The sequence below is a fragment of the Chrysemys picta genome, chromosome 6 (genome assembly GCF_011386835.1).
Source record: "Chrysemys picta bellii isolate R12L10 chromosome 6, ASM1138683v2, whole genome shotgun sequence".
Classification (NCBI taxonomy): Eukaryota; Metazoa; Chordata; order Testudines; family Emydidae; genus Chrysemys; species Chrysemys picta.
This window is the reverse complement of record NC_088796.1, coordinates 97938603-97959353: the sequence shown is the minus strand read 5'-3', so window position 1 is coordinate 97959353 and position 20751 is coordinate 97938603. Positions and strand designations below refer to the sequence as shown.

Genomic DNA, 20751 nt, shown 5'->3' with positions numbered 1-20751 from the left:
TTAAAAATAACTGCTGAATAACATTGAAAAAGAAGTTGATCTCCAAAGGAGAAAACTATCTTTCAAATGGAAATATCTAACCATCAGCAGCAAAGGACATACAATTACAATCAAACCAAATTACCGTTCATTTGTTTGTTAGTTAGTTTTAAATTGCCTCTAGTAAAATCACACACACACACACACACACACACACACACACACACACACACACACACACACACACACACACACACAAAACTCCATTAACTTTGAATTGAAGTTGCTCAAGTGTATTTCCTCACAACACCACAAAAACTAAAAGTGCAAGGGAATCATAAGCTAAGGCAAAGTCCACACAAAACACAGTACCAGACTCCAACAATTTGCTTAGAAACAGCATCTGAAAAAAGGTTAGACTTGTCAAAAAACAAATTCAAAATGGATTCATTTTTAAATGCTTAGAACTCTAATTAATGGATTTACTTATAAATTCTCAGATAAGTGCACCCATCTACTCACAGAGTGAGTGCTGTACAGTGTGTGAGGAGACACACTATATTATATATACATAACACAGAGCTAAATGCAAATCTCAATGCTTTATGAAGATATTCAGGTGCATCCCTACTACATTGGCAGACTTGGTATGTTCTGCTTGAGGCACTGCATTTAAAATGTCAAACATGCCATAGTGAACAGGCCTTACTTGTTTTCGTTGCTGGCATCATACCGAGGCATGGGGTCAATATCGTTGCTATTGACATCATAGCTGGCGTTCGAATCCTGTAACCAACAGAAAAAAGAGAGAGAGAGAGAGAGAGAGAGAGAACCAGTTTCTCATTAATTAGACATTGACTCATGTGGCCCACATACATTCTTCAGCAGGTTTCTACAAGAGAGTAATTGGGTTAACTAACATTCCTGAGGTTTTGTGATGTTTTAGGAAAGGATTATATGTTCAATAATTACAGGATTTACATTTTTAAAATTTTGTTTTGGAAAGAGTGGAGGATAACAAATACATTAGACAAAAGTATTTTTCCAACAACCATTATAAAATAGGAAGAGCTGTTTGTCACATATGTAAATTTATTACATAAAACCCTATACTCCTCCTCTGAGACCTCTCTATATAACACCTGAAAAAGAGACTAGGTTTGCATTAAATTTATCTAGGTTCAATAACAATTGGATATAGTCTAAGAAAAGAAAAATTCCCAAAATGTTAGGAAGCAGAGATCCTTTATATTCCTCTAAGAAAATATTCCCACATAGCGTTCAAATACATAACACAAACGATACACTCTGGAAAAGAAGATACCATTTTAAACTGCCTTATCTTTTCAGGGAGCATAACTATTTGTAATGTATGTGAAATGTGTGTTTTTGTCGTATTTTCCGCATTTACCAAGATTCTTCCTGTTGAAAATAGTTTATAGTGCAAACAATTGCTTGTTTCTGTGGCTTCTGTTAACTGATGTGGTAGCATGTGGTGTGTTGACATGGCAAGCGGTTCCTTTTAATCTCTTCTTTGTTCAAAACCAGTTACCACATCCACCTCAAATTTTCCTGTTTGTAGCCACATAGAAGGCATTTGTCATCAAACCAGTGAATTGCCCTGGGGGAATTCCTCACTGGCAGGGGGAGAAGGTGGGGAAGGGAGTAAATAGCTGCATTTACATTCACTGGAAGGATAGGACTGGGATAAAGTTAGTGGCATCTGATACAATCTCAGCTGTTCTGTGAGGGAGGAAAGTTGTACCTGACTTGTTTAAATAACCTCTGATATGGGAATTAACATGAAAGATGTAGTATATGTGAAGATCAAACGAATCTTAAATTGACAAATAAAGCTATATCCTGTCATTGATTTTTAGGCAGAACTTCCTGTTTTCAAAAGGGAGTTCATATACAGAATGGATGGCAGGATATGGCCATAAGTGTGGCTAATTCAAAATCAGTGGCTTAAGAACTGCGGACCCATCTCTAACTTTTTGGACTGGATGTTAATGACAGCGTCATCTCTATGGCCTTGGCTACACTTGTGAGTTACAGCGCAATAAAGCAGCCCCAGGCGCCCTAGCTCGCTCCCCGTCCACACTGGCAAGGCACGTAGAGTGCTCTGACTCCGCAGCTACAGCGCTGCTGGTACTCCACCTCGGCGAATGGAATAACATTTGCTGCGCCCCCGCTGGAGCGCTGCGGCGCCAGTGTGAACGAGTTTGTTGCATTACTGCGCTGTGATCAGTCTCCGGAAACGTCCCATAATCCCCTTAAGTCAAGCGGCCACTCTTGTTATTGTTGTGAAATCGGCTGCAGGAATGCGGAAATGCCCTTTCAAAGCTCCGTTTCGGAGAAGCCGGCTGCTTATCAGCTCCGAGAATAAGCAAACATTTACTGTTTGCTTTGAGTGAGTGAGTGAGTGAGTGAGTGAGTGAGTGGCGGGGGGTCTGAACTTACAAGACAGCATGCTGACACACTCTCAGCATCCCCAAAATCCACTCTCTCTCCCCCCCACATACATAGAACACTCTTCCTGTCACATTCCACTCCACCCCACCCCATTTGAAAAGTACGTTGCAGTCACTTGCATGCTGGGGGGATAGCTGCCCACAATGCACTGCTCCCAATGCCGCTGCAAGTGCTGCAAATGTAGCCATGCCAGTGCACTTGAAGCTGTCAGTGTGGACAGACTGCAGCACTTTCCCTACTGCGCTCTACGAAGGCGGGTTTAACTCACAGTACTCTACATCTGCAAGGGTAGCCATGCCCTCTGTCTTGAATGCTCTGTCAGGATGAAATTCACCTCTACAGCTAGAACCCTTTGTGCTGGCCCTCTGCACAAGAGAATTTCATCCCCAATGCACACATCTGTTTTCTTCACTGCTATTCATGTACAGCATACACATTCCATTTAATAAAAAACAACAAGACACCCAAGGTTGTGCACTTCTGCATCATGACTATACCTGTGGCCTAGAATAATCACCCTAGCAATGAACTGCCCTGAGATTCTAAATAGCTTGAAAGGACAATGTCAGCTTTGATAAGACAAAAAGTTTACCTACCAAGAGAGAAGCCTCTCTGTACATTAAGCAAATATTCCTATTTATTTTAAACCAATTGTTTAAATGTGACAAAACACAAGCAGACAGAAAACCTATAAGGCCATAGGAAACTTACAATAAACAAAGGGCATGGTTCTCCTCTCATTTACAGTTGTGGGTAACGTCATTGGAATCAACGGAGCTATACTGGCAAGACGCCAAAGTGTTGCAGATGAGTGCAAGTCACACATCTTTTTTTTCTTTACATTTTTTCTAGCCATAGAATGGATAGCTTGAACTTAAATAAATACTCAAGAGGATATAATTAAGTTAAGACCTTCAGGAACGGGCTGTTATCTCTCTAGATAAATATTTTTGGCCTACCAGGATTTATACTCTCCCTTTAGCTATATACTCTTGAAATTAGCAGATGTGTAGCATATTCAAAAGCTCTGAGAGTGATGGTGGTGGGAAGACCACAGGTCAAAGTATTTAGATATGGGGTGAAAAATTATGAGATCATTGAATTCAACCCCCTCCTTATATTCCATAAGGATATAGATTCCTTATGAAGACATATCAGATATTAAACTGACATTATACAAGATATTATCCTACAGATTATTTCCATATGAAAAATATAACTTTTTGTAATTTACTTCCTATTATTGTTGCTGTTATAGAAAATCTATTCTTTCTTTCTCTTTCTTTCTTTCTTTCTTTCTTTCTTTCTTTCTTTCTTTCTTTCTTTCTTTCTTTCTCCATCAACCAGAACAACACAGTCATCTTTCTACAAGCAGCAATCTTAATTCTGAATAATAAAACAGCATTCTGAACTACTGCAAAGACTCACATAATTCTGCATCAAGTCTGGGTGGGTTCTCTCAATGCCATCATCCAGGATGGTGATCACGACATTCTTTCCGGTGTAGCCTCTCTTCCAAGCACCTACTATGTTCATATCTGACTGACAGTGATGGGTGTTATCACTGCAGTGCTAAAGAGAGAAGAGGAGATAAATACATTGGATGTTGGAGATAATTGAACAGTGGGGGGAGGGAGGGTTGCAATATTAGCTTATTCATTATCATAACCAATTAAATTATCAGCAGATGACTGTATTGATTTGAATAGCAGATACGGAAGATCAATGTCTTCATTAACATATACCAGGATAATTTAAAAGAAACGCTAAATGAAATGGAAATCACTAGACCTACTTATCTCTTTTTAAATACTGAACAGTAGAAAAGGGCGGCTATTAGTTATGATGCCCAATTAGAAGCCCTGTATAAAATAAAACACTTTTTTTTTTCTGACCATTCAATGTGCTCATTGGAAATGTGCATTTGATTTTTTCAGCAAAACAAATCATATGTGGATAAAAGCAGACAAATGTCTGTAGAGAAACAGCCCTGGAAACAAAACCTGCTTTTTGGAGCCTACGTGCTGTATAATTTCTTTACTGGATGTCTGGAAACTAATCCAGATTCGTTTCTATCTACAAAAGAAGGCTTTTGGCAGGTTTTGTGCAATATCAGCAGGAGATGAGCAGCACTTAAGAACCTGTAACCAAAACAACCCTCTGAAAAACTTGCAGCTTAAAGTGCCTGATGAATTGTAGATGGCTACAAGTCAACATGTTGGGGTACAACTTGCTGAGGAATGGGTGCGGAGAGAAATTAGGGTACATAAAAAGTGAATGACTCTCCTCTGACATGAATACATCCCCCGTTTACGTAAAAAAATCTGGCTTGCTACGGAAATGAGAAATGACACTTGGGTATTCATATACCCCCACTAGCAAGTCTCTGACCCATAAACAAAGTGGTTCCCTATGAAGCCCGAACCATTCAGACCCTCATCAGTGTTGCTTTTCTCCAACTCAGTGAGAGCAAGGAGGGGGAAAAAGAAGAAGGAAAGAAAGAAATGCTTGAACCTAGTATCATAGCAACAGTAGCCACATGAAAGCTCTCAGCGTTCACTGCCCCCTCCCCATTTCCTTGCATATGCACCTCAATGTAATGTTTTAGCATTTTGGAAACTAAACAGTTCACGTAAATAAAAAGGGACAGATTCTGCCCTGACTTACACACGAGGGAGGGGAATGGGGTAACCCCACTGAAGACAATTTGTTAGCACAGAATGTGGTGTAAATTAATGTAAGAATACTTCTGAGACCACTCTTACCACTGCCTCTTCCATTCACCCCCCCATGCACCTTGATATAATACACAAACCAGTGGCTTTCACAGTGTTAATTAGAGGTTACTAAAGCAAATTTGCTATTAAGCATTGTATAAACAAGGCATTTGTACAACTTTAGGGATCAACTCCAAAGAAATGTTTAGATGAGGTTTTAAAGTAGAGTTATGTATATCATTCAAAAATGTGCAGACAGCTTGTTTTACAAGGTTAGCAACACTCTACACTTCCTTTTGTGCACACTTTGTGCAGAGACTGCTCAAGACTCTTTGTGATATACCAACAATAATAAAACAGCATTCTGAACTACTGCAAAGGCTCACATAATTCTGCATCAAGTCTGGGTGGGTTCTCTCAATGCCATCATCCAGGATGGTGTTATCACTGCAGTGCTAAAGATTATAACAGTGCTTCACACATAGAGTTCCCTTGTATTTTTCAAAGTGCACTACAGACTTCAACCAATTAATCTTCACAAAACAGCTGTGAGGTAGATAAATATGACTACTGCCATTTTACAGCTGGGAAAACGGAGACAGGAAGGGCGAAGTGATTTGCCCAAGGTCACAGAGCAAGTCAGAGGCAGAAGTGGGATGGGAGTTCCAGCCTCCCTGCCCCAAGGTCAATTTACTGAACTATGCTGACTCACCACTCCGAGATGATCATGCCTTGACATATTTACCAGACTCCTGTTAGCTAGAGGAGTAGACTTATTAGCCAGAAGCCAATACTAAAAGTGAAGTATTCTCCTGCAGGTGGGGCGGGAGAGGGGCAACACCTGGTAGGAAACACAGCACATAATCCCTCCAGTCTGACAAAATGCAGAAACTCCACCCTTCTTTTCTTCCTGGTTGCTGGGAATGAGGAAAGGGAAAAATGACTCCCAATAACCAACATGCAACCCACCACTTGATCTTTCCTCCTCTCCTCCCTTTCATTGTTCCTAGGGTTAACCCTTTCCCTCTGGGGAACAACTAGCAGTTCTGGCTGCTTTGCTTCTTGGTCTAGTCCAGTGGTTCTCAACCTGCGGCCCAATCAGCACAGCTCAGCGGCCCATGTGACATCCTTGAGGCTATACGGGTAGTATTGGATGCGGCCCACAATGGTAAATAGGTTGAGAATCAGTAGTCTAGTCTCACCACTCGCCCTGGGCAAGTGTTTGGGGGTTTGATTCCTATTCCCCTGAAAGGCCCTTGGACCTCTACCAGAAAATGACTCCTTTCTCCCTCAGTGATGTCAGCAGGCTGCCCATGCCTGAATATCTGCTTCTGGGGAAGCAGCAGAGGTTCTCATTGGTCTCTTTCCTGCACATATGTACAAAAAAGCAAGACAAGATACACCTACCGCATTAGTGAATGATTCACTGATTCTTCTAATATACTGGGCCAGATCCTGGCCCGCACTTTGTGCTCCAGCACCGGGAAGACAGCCAAACTAAATGGGTGGTCAGAGAATCTCCCAGCAAAGGAGAATCTCCAGCCAGTAGAGAGCTGGCATATCTCTACACCCAGCCCATCCTTCGGCCATAGCATAGGTGGCATATAAGGGATGTAAAGGTGGTATAAAGCCACCGTCATTCCTATCCCCATCTCTGCCAAGCACATATCAACTGTAGCTCATCTTTGTTAAAATCCATCCTTTCCTTTCAACCCCTATTACTAACAACATCTTTGTCATCTCTCACCATGCCTATGGAGCCTCTTCGTTCTCTTCTCACCTCTCCCTCCTAGTCTAGGCAAAATGCTGCTATTAGAATCATCTTCCTCTCCTGCTGCTCTGACCAGTTCTCTGCCTCCATGCTCCCATCTCCTTCATTCTCTCTCGTCTCTGGCTCCCTTTCTTTTTTCCACATCAAATTCAACCTTCTCTCCACCACAAATCCTCTGCCCCACAATCAGCTCTTCTCGCCCCAAATTTGCACCACAAACTGTACCCCACACTCTGAACTGGCATACCATTTTTCAGGCCAATCTGATTAGGTCTGTAGATTTTAAAGCAGTTTGAAAATTTAGCTTTTAACATAAATGCTCTTTCAACCTCAACTACAGTGCAGTTAAGCACCATCCCATAGTGCAATATGAGGAACAGCCTTCAACTTCTTGTCCACTATAAGTTCTCTCCTCCACCTCTTTAAATCTCTCCTTCAAAATCACTTCTAGCAAGAAATCTCCAGTACAGACTTCCATTCTATCATTCTTCCTTAACTGTATTGTGTTTAATCTTTATTTTGTGTTTCATATTCATCTGTCTGAATTACGTTGTCAGATCCTTGGGACAGAGACTTTGTGTTTTAAATGATTGAAAGCATTGTGTAGATTTACAGAGCTACCTAAATAATGAATAGTCATTAAAATAAGAAAGCAAGTGCCTAAATTAATTGGACTTTGTGTCAATGGGCAAGTACTAAAGCATCTTATTGATTCGCAATAATGTCAGTGTATTGTCTCTGTTCCCCCTTTTTGGAATATGATTTTTTTTGTGTATGTAGTTGTAGTTTTTGCCCCCAGTCCTGCTTAACTCATGTGCTTATGGAAAGTTATCTTACTTCAATCAGTGGAACTAGTCAGACACACTAAGTTAAATTTGCAGGATTGAGGCTTAATTTATCTTAATCTCTATTGATATGAAGTTCTAAGAATCATTTTTATTTTTGGTTGGCTATTTTAAAATATTGATTTTTAAAATTTTGATTAGTGGTCAAATCTACCCCAGCAGTAATCAGACAAAAAAAAAAAACCCCAACAACAAAGAAACCTCACAACAACTAACTTTGTTAACATACAAAACCTTGGGAGTGGCAGGTTTTTACCAGATCCATCCGTGTAAGTATTGCTGATTGATTTCTCCACCTCCACCACAGAGAATAGGCAAGTACGTGGAATCCTACCTTCCCACAGACAAGTTAGTTTAGTCACAGTAAAAGAGCATCATTTTAGCTTTTGCCCACTGCCTGAAGGATATCATCGAAAGGCGTAACAACCCCTCAACCAATATAATTTGACTGAGTTTTTTAAAAAGCAGTTAAAGGATGATGTTTCTCTTTGTACTGTTTAACTGCAAAACATTAATGACACTACAGTTAACATTTAATCAGAAACCTCTGCAGAGGTAGAGAGACTCTTGTGTTCCAAAAATGCTTAGGAAGTGAGAAGGGTGTTTTGAGGAAAATTACTGATCTAGAACTTCCCTCAGACTTGCAATTCAAGTCTCATAGAGGTGAGAGGCCAAAAGAATCACTTGGATGTGGACAGTTTGGAAGCTATTCATTCCTGCAATTAAGAAACAGACACAGTGTTTAAAAGAAGTGATTCAGCTATTAAAGGATTTTCTGTTATCGGCTACATTCTTTCAATGCCAGACTTGCCTGGAGTTTTGTAGTTATTGTGTTACATCCTCTCTCATAAGAATGGCCATACTGGGTCAGACCAAAGGTCCATTTAGCCCAGTATCCTGTCTTCCGACAGTGGCCAATTCCAGGTGCTTCAGCAGGAATGAACAGAACAGGTAATCATCAAGTGATCCATCCCCTGTCACCCATTCCCAGTTTTTGGCAAAGAGACTAGGGACACCATCCCTAGCCACTGATGGAGCTATCCTCCATGAATTTATCTAGTACTTTTTTGAACCCTGTTATAGTCTTGGCCTTCACAACATCCTCTGGCAAGGAGTTCCACGGGTTGACTGTGTTGTATGAAGAAATACTTCCTTTTGTTTGTTTTAAACCTGCTGCCTATTAATTTCAGTGGTGACCCCTAGTTCTTATGTTATGAGAAGGAGTAAATAACATTTTATTAATTACTTTCTCTACACCCATCATGATTTTATATACCTCTATCATATCCCCCCCTTAGTTGTCTCTTTTCCAAGCTGAAAAGTCCCAGTCTTACTAATCTCTCCTCATACAGAAGCTGTTCCATTCCCCTAATAATTTTTGTTGCCCTTTTCTGAACCTTTTCCAATTCCAATATATTTTTTGAGATGGGGCAACCACATCTGCATGCAGTATTCAAGATGTTGGTGTATCATAGATTTATATAGAGGCAATATGATAATTTCTGTCTTATTATGTATCCCTTTCTTAATGATTCCTAACATTCTGTTCGCTTTTTTGATTGCCGCTGCACACTGAGTAGATGTTTACAAATGTAGCTCATTGTCATTATCATTATTTTAACGTTTTCTGCCTGGTGTGCTAATTTCAGAGGTCTGATACTGGCTATATCCAGTTATGGATCAATACCAAAAAGGAATCGATAGACTGAGGAACCAGTAATCATCTTAAAGTCAATATCTTGTGAAATTCCAGAGCCAAAAATGAATTTAGAGGAAAGCTATGTAAGGCATTCTATTCTGTCTTTGACAAGTTTTTAACAGTCCATCTCTCATTAACTGTTGATGTTATGCCCTCTGAAACCTATCACATGGTACAAAGCACTGGTTTCCAGCAGTTCTTGAGTTAACAGTGGTTAAAGATCATGTCAAAGATCTGGCAGATTTAGAACTAATTTGGTAGAACAGTACAAGTACTTTAAAGCCCAGTAAATCTTCCAACCCCTCCCCCCCCCCCAACCAGAAATCAACAGGAAAAAAAGAACCTTGTAAAAAGACGGGCTCTTCCTGATTTTCACGTAGAACAGTAGTAAAAAGAGTCTTGCCACAGGCAGTAGACCTTGCAGTTTATGGAACACATTCTTTAGGTCTAGGAGCTTCATCCACTGTGCTATACAACATGGTAGAATATATGATGTGGTAAAGTTGCACAGGGTCACACAGGTAGAACAGTAAGAATGGTCAAGGGCAAATTATTTGGCCTTGATCAACCCCTAAAATCCATGCATAGAGGGGACAGAACTGCATGGGGCCAAAAGGTGGGTCTTGGTTAACCAAGGGGTTGTCAAGGGAAGAGACCTTCTGCCTTTTCTGTTAGAAGAAATTCAGTGTTGGATATCTGGTTAACCACTAGCTGCCAGGATGGTCAGTACATATATGCAAGCAGCAGAGTTTAGTTGCTCTTAGCTTTAGTGGAGTTGGCTTACTGGTGCCAGGTTCAAGTTCAAGTTCATTTGGTACTTTTGATATGAAACAATCTTCATTTTGAATGGAGGAGAGGAAACATCAGTTACCACAGTGAAGGATGACCTTCTAAAAGTCTAAATAGATAGATAGATCCACTGTTAAAATGGCCCATATGATTCAATATAAACAAAGAAAACATGTTTTCAGGAACAATATAACTCAGGAATGAATGATTTCATTTTTCTTCATCTTTTCAAATTAGGCAGTTAGTAAATTGTGTTTACTAAGGGATAATATTTTTAAAAATAATGCTTTTTTTCCAAGAGTGTTTATCACATTTTGAATGTTGAGTAGAAACTCTTCAATCAGAGCTAGCAATAAATGAAAGGGGAATATTAATGATTAGGAGGAGTTTTTGCAGGAAATAAATATTTTAGTTTTCGTAAATGTAATCTAATATTTATTGCATGTTAAATAGGAAACACTGTCTGCATAGAAACTTCTTTTCCTCTGAGTTTCACCCCTGAACAGTTTTGGATCACAGCATTTTAAAGGCCTATAGAAGTTGGAGATATTATAGGGACTGATTCATCTCATGCTTGAGATGCTTTGGATTAACTAGTATTTGACGTCTGAAACAAGACATTTTACTGAACTGCTACTTTTTCCCATCTGGGTCTCTTTCCAATGAAATATTTGAAAAATATACAGTATTAAATATTTAGCATCAAATTCATCCCTGGTATAACTTCAACGTATTTGACTGAGTTACACCGGAGATGAATTTGGCTCTTGACCTTTATTGATTTTTCAAGTAAACAAGTAAAATATATTTAGAGGCCAGTGGGAGGAAACAAATCATAAACATACGTTATTTGTTAAGTTTGTTTAAACTGAGAAGCAGAACAGGGAATCAATGTAAATGGATTCCTTATATTTATAGAACTATCTATTGGCTACAGGGAAACAAGAACAAGACAACAGAACCCAATTTATCTCTATGAAAAAAATGAGTTAATGACTCAGGTTACTCTGTGACTTGACACTAAACTTCAGGTTTTCCCAAAAGGAGAACAATTCAGAATATAGTTAGCTCACATATACACTGAGACTATTCTATCATTTCTCATTACTGGAAATTTTTAAATAAAGATTGGATATTTTTCTGAAACATCTGCTCTGGTTCAAACAGAAATTAATTTAGGGAAGTCCTCTGGCCAGTTATACAGGAAGTCAGACTAAATAATCGTAATGGTTCCTTCTGGCCATATAATTTATGAATCTATTCTACCAAGGACTTTAGGTTCAAAGCTTTTCTTGGGGGCTAAATTTATGTACTAGTTTATCAAGTATTCATATTTATTTGGTGATAACTAACCTTGCGAATATACACACACAGATTTGCTGCATTTTGACTGATGGTATCATCAGCTCCATGATACCACTAAATTAATTTAATTATTAAATGAATTACAGTTCAAGTATAAAACCAAAAAAAAAGTCACTATTAAGGCAAAACGTTTGGTCTGAAACAATGTTCGCTAAATTCCTTTTGAAAAAAGTGAAACAGTGCATCATATGATACTGTTCTGCAGCAAAACATGCAGGAGATAAACCTAGCAAAAAATATTTACTAATGCTCCCCGCATGTGGGGTGAGATTTGAGATCACAGAGAGGGTTGGAGAGGTAATTTACCAATCCTGTGGATCCTAGGAATTCATGAAGAAAGAATCCATCCAGACCCATGGATTCAGAGCCTTATTTGGGGCTCTGTGGCACCATCCTTTACTTGAGGATGCTTCCATTATACATATACCCTACTCCCCTCAGCCTGGGCGGACATCAGAGTGGATCAGAAGTTAATGCTGTTTTCACCTGCTTTAACTCCAGTCTAAGAAAAACTGTGGAAATCCTGTTGGAAGGAGCATATGCACAGAGTGACTGCTCCCTGCCCTGAGTTGTGCAGCCTCACCCAGAGTGGTGTTATTCAAGAAGGGGGAATTATTCCACAAATACATCATTCTTTCCATTCTGCCATTTTTGTGGCCTGTGCATTGTGCTTTTATGTGACTTCCATTAATTCCCACAAAAGTAAGAAGTATTGGAGAATTTTATCGAGAGTCTCATGACATATGGTCATTTTCTTAAAGTGCCATGGAGTCATATGATTATACGAAACTCATATTTCACATTTTAAAATTCATGTCTTGTTTGCCCTGAATGACTCTATGATGACCAGAAAACTATTGAAATCAGAAGTGAACCGTGCGAGGTGGGAGTGTCCCAGAGGTCGGGCTGTAGCCTGTGCCCGAATGTCTGCACCACAATTAAACAGCCTCTTAGCCTGAGCCCTGCAAGCCCAGGTCAGCTGGCATGGGCCAGCTGCGGATGTCTAATTGCAGTTTAGACATACCCTCTTAGGCCTTATCTACACTTGCGGTGGCATGCAGGATATGTGTAGCTACATGCCACAGAGAAAAGCAGGCCTCATCCACACTGCAATGTGTAGCTACATGCAGTGAAAGGCTCTGGCAGCAGGGAAAGGATCCAGCAGCTCTCAGAGCAGCCAAAGCCAATGAGGAGGCAGCAGTGTAGTGTAGGTGTGCACAGCAGTGCTTGGACATGTAGAGAGATGTGTAGGGTATATACCGTAAAGTTCTGGGCATGTCTTTACTCACCTAAGCAGTGTCTCACTCCTATGTATACCTGTGCTGGGAGGTGTGCAGTGTCTGCAAGCTACATGCCAACATCACTGTAGTCATAGCCTTAATGCTACATCAAGTTGTTTTGAGAGTGTGGTGGGGAGTAGAGTTTGGAGGGTTTTAATTGCTTTTTTTCCTTAGGACTTCCTTGTCCTCAAAAATTGTATTGCTGTAACTATACCAGTATAGCAGTACAAAGGTGCTTTATACTAGTATAACTTATTCCTGTAGGGAAGGGGGAAAAGCTATACCAGTATAAGGCACCAGTATAATTGCGTCCACAGTATACCAATATAATTATTTTGGTGAAAGCTCACATCCCTAACTGACATAGTTATACTGGTACAAAATCTAGGTGTAGACCAGGCCTTATCTTTTGAAAGAAAGGAGATACAAACAGCTTTATTTATCAATAAGAGTCTTTACACTTTTCAGAGGTCACCAATGACAGGGAAAGAAAAGAGAGGTGGTGGGTGACAGGAACGCCCAGAACAGAGTTAAGAGATCAGAGCATAATGAAGCAGAGGAACACAATACACGCCCAGAAATTAATCTACAGTACAAATTACTAATGTCATAATCACTGATTCTTGTCTTGTTTCTGTAGTATTTTGCTTTGTGTTACTGTTATGACCTTGTCTCTTGGAGGCTCCTTGTTCCCTTGTCATCATTCACTCTGGTCATTCACACAATCTCGCCCCTGTTGGGAGGAGAACCTTCACCTACACAGCTTCTGTCAAATAGAACTGACTTCTTGTATCCATCCCTTTGCCTTATCTCCTGTCAAATCTTGGCTGAAAACATATCTTTTCTCCCTTATTCATGCCTCTTCATTTCTCCTTCACTTTGTTGTTATTTTCAGCTTTATGGCTGTATTATTTAACTGTGTAAATTGTTGTAGGATACAATTTGTATGAAAAATACCGTACAAGGTAAAGTGGCAGCATAATAAAAGGAAGAGAAAAGAAAACTCTCATGGAAATGTAACAAGTCTGTGCCATAGAGAGAATTTCAGCTTTTTTTTTTAAGCTATTATATTGTATTATGTAAGTACGCGACATGTGTTTTAAAGATATTTTCAATTTACTTGATATAATGTAATGAGATTTTTGGAGCTATTAAGGACATCTTGTAAATTTGTAAGCAGACAATTTGGAAATTGCACATTATTTACTCAATACTACAACCACTCACAACAAGGTTAATGGAGGGTTTACCATGTCAGTTTGTGCTTTGAAGCTATCATGATGATCACACAGATAGTCAAATTCATAATGTTAAGAAAATGTTACTGATTATGCACAGTTTCAAGTTTTAAATATGAGTACTTTGGCAATCATTAAATACAATGGGCCAAGTGCATTCTGTAGAACAGGGAGATTTAAAATGTACCTCCCTGCACCATCTTCCCAAAGCTGAAATCAATCAGAGAGCAAAACAGTAGGAGGAAAAATGTAAATATAAAAATGTGAATGATGATAGTGTCATAGACATGTAGGGCTGGAAGGGACCTTCAGAAATCATCAAGTCCAGCCACCAGTGCTAAGGCAGGACCAAGTAAACCTAGACCATCCCTGACAGGTGTTTCTCCAACTCGTTTTTAAAAATCTCCAATGATGGGGTTTCCAAAACCTTTCTTGGAAGCCTATTCTGGAGCTTAACTGCCCTTAGTGTTAGAAAGCTTTTCCTAATATCTAACCTATATCTCCCTTGCTGCAGATTAAGCCCAATACTCCTTGTCCCACCTTCAGTGGACATGAAGAACAATTGATCACTGTCCTCTTTATTACAGCCCTCAACATATTTGAAGACTATTGTGTGTTCTCCTCTCAGACTAAACAAGCCCAAGTTTTTAAATTTTTCTTCATAGGTCAGTTTAATCATTTTTGTCACTCTCCTCTGGATTCTCTCTCTAACTTGTCCACATCATTCTTGAAGTGTGGCACCCAGAACTGCATCCAGTACTCCAGCTGAGACCTCACATACAACAAGATAATTACCTCCGGTGTCTTCCATACAACACTCCTGTTAATACACTTCACAATCATATTAGCCATTTTTGCAACTGCATCACTTTGTTGACTCATATTCAATCTGTGATCTACTATAACCCCAAGATTCTTTTCAGCATTATTACCACCTACCCAGTTATTCCCTATTTTGTAGCTGTGCATTCGATTTTTCCTTCCTAAGTGTAGTAGTTTGCACTTGTCTTTATTGCATTTCATCTTGCTGATTTCAGACCAATTCTCCAATTTGTCAAAGTCATTTTGAATTCTAATCTTGTCATCTTCTAGCTTAGTGTCAACCACAAATTATATAAGCATACCCTCCACTTCATTATCCCAGTCATTAATGAAAATATTAATTATAATTGGGAGTTAAGAATGTTTTATTAGATACCAAATGAATACAATTCTGCAATCTTGCAAGTAGGCATCTTACTTTAAAAAAATCCTAGTTAAGAAGGGAAGTGAAAGTAAAAAAAATATATATTTTTTTAAAATATAAAACAAATGGAAAATTGGGAAGTTGATAGCAATGAGTACAAATAGGCAGTTATGCAATGCAGACAATGGATAAAGGAAGCTAAAGGTATAATCATAAAATCTACAGCCAATAGGGTTAAGGATAATAAAAAAGGAATTCTTTAAATCGATCAGGAATAAATGAAATCCTAACGCTGGAATAGGTCCAATATCAGACAAGGATTGTTAAATTGTCAATCCTGATGCTAAAAAATCAAAATTATTCAATAAATATTTCTGTACTATATTTGGAAAGAAGCGGGATGATGTATTCATATCTCATAGTGATTAAGAAATGCTTTCTTTCCCTCTAGTAACTAGGGATGATATTAAACAGCAACTATTAAAGTTAAAATGTTTAAAATCAGCAGGACCAGATAATTTGCTAGTTTGGCTGATAAAAGTAACTATACTGACATAACATACTTAGACTACTGTAAGTCATTTGACTTAGTCCAACATGACATTCTGATAAAAATAAAATAAAGCATTATACAAAATCTGCACAGCCCATGTTAAATGGATTAAAAACTGGTTAACTGCTAGATCTCAAAAATAATCTGTAAATGGGGAATCAGCATTTTACAGGGTCCAGTGGGGTCCCACAGGGATTTCGTCTTGACCCAATGTTATTCAATATCTTTATCAATGATCAGGAAGAAAATATAAAAACATTGCTAGTAATCTACAGATGACTCAAAACTTGCTGGTTACAGATCAGTTACAATTTGTCTAGGTCACTCTGGACCCTATCCCTACCTTCCAGTGTATCTACCTCTCCCCCCATCTTAGTGTCATCTGCGAACTTGCTGAGAGTGTAATCCATCCCATCATCCAGATCATTAATGAAGATATTGAACAAAACCGGCCCCAGGACCGACCCCTGGGGCACTTTGCTTGATACTGGCTGCCAACTAGACATCGAGCCATTGATCACTACCCGATGAGTCCTATGATCTAGCCAGCTTTCTATCCACATATAGTCCATTCATCCAATCCATACTTTTTTAACTTGCTGACAAGAATACTGTGGGAGACCGTATCAAAAGCTTTGCTAAAGTCAAGGTATATCATGTCCACCATTTTCCCCATATCCACAGAGCCAGTTATCTCATCATAGAAAGCAATCAGGTTGGTCAGGCATGACTTGCACTTGGTGAATCTATGTTGGCTGTTCCTGATCACCTTCCTCTCCTCCAAGTGCTTCAAAATGGATTCCTTGAGGACCTGACTTCTAGATTAAAAAATTAAAAGTCTCCAAGGAAAAAGCAATCTTCTAAGGAGACAGGAAAGTATGCACCCAGGCATTCTGTTGCACCCACAATATAATCCTTTTGCACTGTGACAATCTAAGCTCATTTTGGGAGTGTACCTTCTGTGGAAGCCAAGACCACTTTTTGTACTAATCTGGCTCTTGAAAGTTGCACATAAAATAATCCACAAAACCAAATAACACTCAATTGCAATGAAATAACAGGTCTACTTAAACATAAGATGATACATACATTCAAGTGAACAGGTTCAGGACAATGAGAAGCAAATTAATTTTGATTTGTGGGAGATTAAAACAGAACCTGGGCCCTGATTCAGCAGAAGTGTGTGATTAACCTTAAGCATGTGCTTAAATCCAGTTCTGTTTAGCAAACCCATCAGGTATGTGCCTAAATCCCATTGAAGTCTACATGATTTAGTCTTATGGTTAAGTACTAAGCTGATTTGGGGCTCTGGTCAATTTTTTCATTGACACAGTGAATATCAGGGTTTTCCCTTTTTTATTAGCAAGCAAAGCCAGCATTTTCCTTTCCTTTTACTTTTTCAGCTACTTGACCCCAGTTAACCTGTATCCTTTGACTTAAGCTGCTGCAAATGGAAGTATTTAACTAGCAGGGAAAAAAGGAAACTAGGTGAGAACCTTTCTATTCACGACGAATGCTTTACTTGACTGCCCTGTATATGTACAGATACATTTTTTTCAAACCAGCATATGAATCAAATGAACAACTTGATCTGCCAGCAGCAGCACGACTGCAATTGTAAGGCTGCTAGCAAGAAAAGAAAAAAAATGTAGAAAGCTGTCATTTCATGCCTGACATTGTTAATCTGATCTCCCTTATTTGAAACAAAAAATAAAAAACCCTTCTCATGACTAGCTGGTATTAAACATGGTGACTGTTTAGATGGTGCAGAAAATAATTCTCAATATATACATCTGCAGTTAAATCATCCCTTAGCCCTCCCACATAATTGTTTCAGGAGGTTTTAGTCAATCTGTGTTGCTCCCTGCTTGTCTGAAGATAACAAGGGTCTTAAACTGTGTTCCTTGCAGGGTCACCCCCTCAGACACACACATGTGTCTGTTAGGAAGTTCCTGTGGCATGTCTGAAAAGAGAAGAACTTCTCGGCCTCAGGTTTATTTTTCCTATACTGTAAATTCCTTCATTGAAAATAGCCAATGAATCAATCCTTCAAATGAAATATCTCCATTAATGGAAATAGCTTACACAGTCTGTACCACAGGATAGGCCCAGAGGCATGTTTCTGGCCCACTGTCTCTGGATCAGTGTGATCACAATTCTTCCACATCTACCTCATAAACATTTGTAATTTTAATGTCAGAGGAGAGAAAATACCCAAACATGGTAAACAACAAAACCTGTATCCAGTCTGAGAGAATAAAACAGGAACATTTCACATTTTTACTGGCTGTCTCACTGGCCACAATTGTGCAACCTGTTTATTAAATAAAAAGAATGGGCCAAATTTCTGGTGAATTTGGCCCAATGTTTTGGAAGGATAAACAAATGAAAAAAGAGCAGTACATGACAGTCACATCCCTGTGGAATTGTGCAATAGTTTTCCTTTTGGAGTCCGTGCCATTTACAAGCAATGGGGAAACACAGAAGTCAAAAAGATGGAGAGGGCAGCATTTAGGGTTAGGGATTCAGTGGGATTCTGCCTGTTCCTAGAGAAGGGCAACAAAGGTGTGACAAGATTATGATGATCAACAGATGGCTCAGGCAGTGGTGCTATAAGGAGGGCTTTGGGATGTATGGCCACTGGGAAGCATTCATGGACAGAGGACTTGTCTCTCGGGATGGACTTCACCTGAGGAGGGAGGGAAATAGACTTCTAGGATGGAGGCTGGCACAACTGATTAAGAGAGCTTTAAACTAGGAATTTGGGGGAGATGGTTGGGAGATGTTCAGGTAATCTCCACGCCGGATTTTAACATTGAAAGGGAAGAAAATGAAGTAAGAAAGGATACAGCCGTGGGTAGGAGAATGGAAATAAGGAGGAAGAGTAATGTAGATACCAGTCTAATAGGTAATACTGGCAGTAGAATGTCTTTGCCTAATCGGGTAAAGAATGTGAGAGAAGCCAAACAGCAAAAATTAAGATGTTTGTACATTAATGCGAGGAGCCTAGGTAACAAAATGGAGGAACTAGAATTATTGGTGCAGGAAGTGAAACCAGATATTATAGGGATAACAGAAACATGGTGGAATAATAGTCATGACTGGAGTACAGGTATTGAAGGGTATGTGCTGTTTAGGAAAGACAGAAATAAAGGCAAAGATAGTGGAGTAGCACTGTATATCAATGATGAGGTAAACTGTAAAGAAATAAGAAGTGATGGAATGGGTAAGACAGAGTCTATCTGGGCAAAAATCACATTGGGGAAGAAAGCTACTAGAGCTTTCCCTGGGATAGTGCTTGGGGTGTGCTATAGACCGCCGGGATCTGATCTGGATATGGATAGAGACCTCTTTAATGTTTTTAATGAAGTAAATATTAATGGGAATTGTGTGATCATGGGAGACTTTAACTTCCCAGATATAGACTGGAGGACAAGTGCTAGTAGTAATAATAGGGCTCAGATTTTCTTGGATGCGATATCTGATGGATTCCTTTACCAAGTAGTTGCTGAACCAACAAGAGGAGATGCCATTTTAGATTTGGTTTTGATGCGTAGTGAGGACCTCATAGAAGAAATGGTTGTAGGAGACAACCTTGGTTCAAGCAACCATGAACAAATTCAGTTCAAACTAAAAGGAAGGATAAACAAAAATAGATCTGTGACTAGGATTTTTGATTTCAAAAGGGCTAACTTAAAAAAATTAAGGAAATTAGTTAGGAAGTGGATTGGACTGAAGAACTTGTGGATCTAAAGGCGGAGGAGGCCTGGATTTACTTCAAGTCAAGGTTCCAGAAACTACCAGAAACCTGCATCCCAAGAAAAGGAAAAAACTCATAATTGGAACAAACTACAACATGGTTTTACAAAAGGTAGATCATGCCAAGCCAACTGATCTCCTTCTTTGAGAAGGTAACATTTTTTAGACAAAGGAAATGCAATGGATCTAATTTACCTTGATTTCAGTAAGGCATTTGATACGGTTCCACATGGGGAATTATTAGCTAAATTGGAAAAGATGGGGATCAATATGAAAATTGAAAGGTGGATAAAGAACTGGTTAAAGGGGAGACTACAACGGGTCATACTGAAAAGTGAACTGTCAGGTTGGAAGGAGGTTACTAGTGGAGTTCCTCAGGGATTGGTTTTGGGACCAATCTTATTTAATCTTTTTATTACTGACCGTGGCACAAAAAGTGGGAATGTGCTAATAAAGTTTGCAGATGACACGCAGCTGGGAGGTATTGCCAATATAGAGAGGGACCGGGATATCCTACAGGAAGATCTGGATGACCTTGTAAACTGGAGAATAGTAACAGGATGAAATTTAATAGTGAAAAGTGCAAGGACATGCATTTAGGGATTAACAACAAGAATTTTTGTTATAAACTGGGGACGCATCACTTGGAAGTAACAGAGGAGGAGAAGGACCTCGGAATATTGGTTGATCACAGGATGACTAAGAGCCGCCAATGTGATATGGCTGTGAAAAAAAGCTAATGTGGTCTTGGGATGCATCAGGCGAGGAATTTCCAGTAGAGATAAGGAGGTGTTAGTACCATTATACATTATAGGTGAGACCTCATCTGGAATATTGTGTGCAGTTCTGGTCTCCCATGTTTAAGAAGGATGAATTCAAACTGGAACAGGTACAGAGAAGTGGCTACTACGATGATCCGAGGAATGGAAAACCTGTCTTACAAAAGGAGACTCAAATTGCTTGGCTTGTTTAGCCTAACCAAAAGAAGGCTGAGGGGAGATATGATTGCTCTCTATAAATATATCAGAGGGTATATAAATATACCAGGGAGGGAGAGGAGTTATTTAAGCTCAGTACCAATGTGGACACAAGAAC

At 39.3% G+C, this 20751-nt stretch overlaps 1 protein-coding gene across 4 annotated transcripts in view; it reads right to left on the bottom strand.

The window, feature by feature from the left end:
* PCSK5 (proprotein convertase subtilisin/kexin type 5) overlaps positions 1 to 20751 on the bottom strand; it is a 296986-nt gene that overhangs the window by 193496 nt on the left and 82739 nt on the right. For all 4 annotated transcript variants that reach the window (XM_005297736.4, XM_024105417.3, XM_042850577.2 and 1 more), the window contains 2 exons: positions 3883 to 4026; positions 689 to 765 (listed from right to left, as the gene is read on the bottom strand). In XM_005297736.4, the coding sequence (XP_005297793.2) occupies positions 689 to 765; positions 3883 to 4026 (221 nt within the window). The remainder of the gene's footprint in view (positions 1 to 688; positions 766 to 3882; positions 4027 to 20751) is intronic.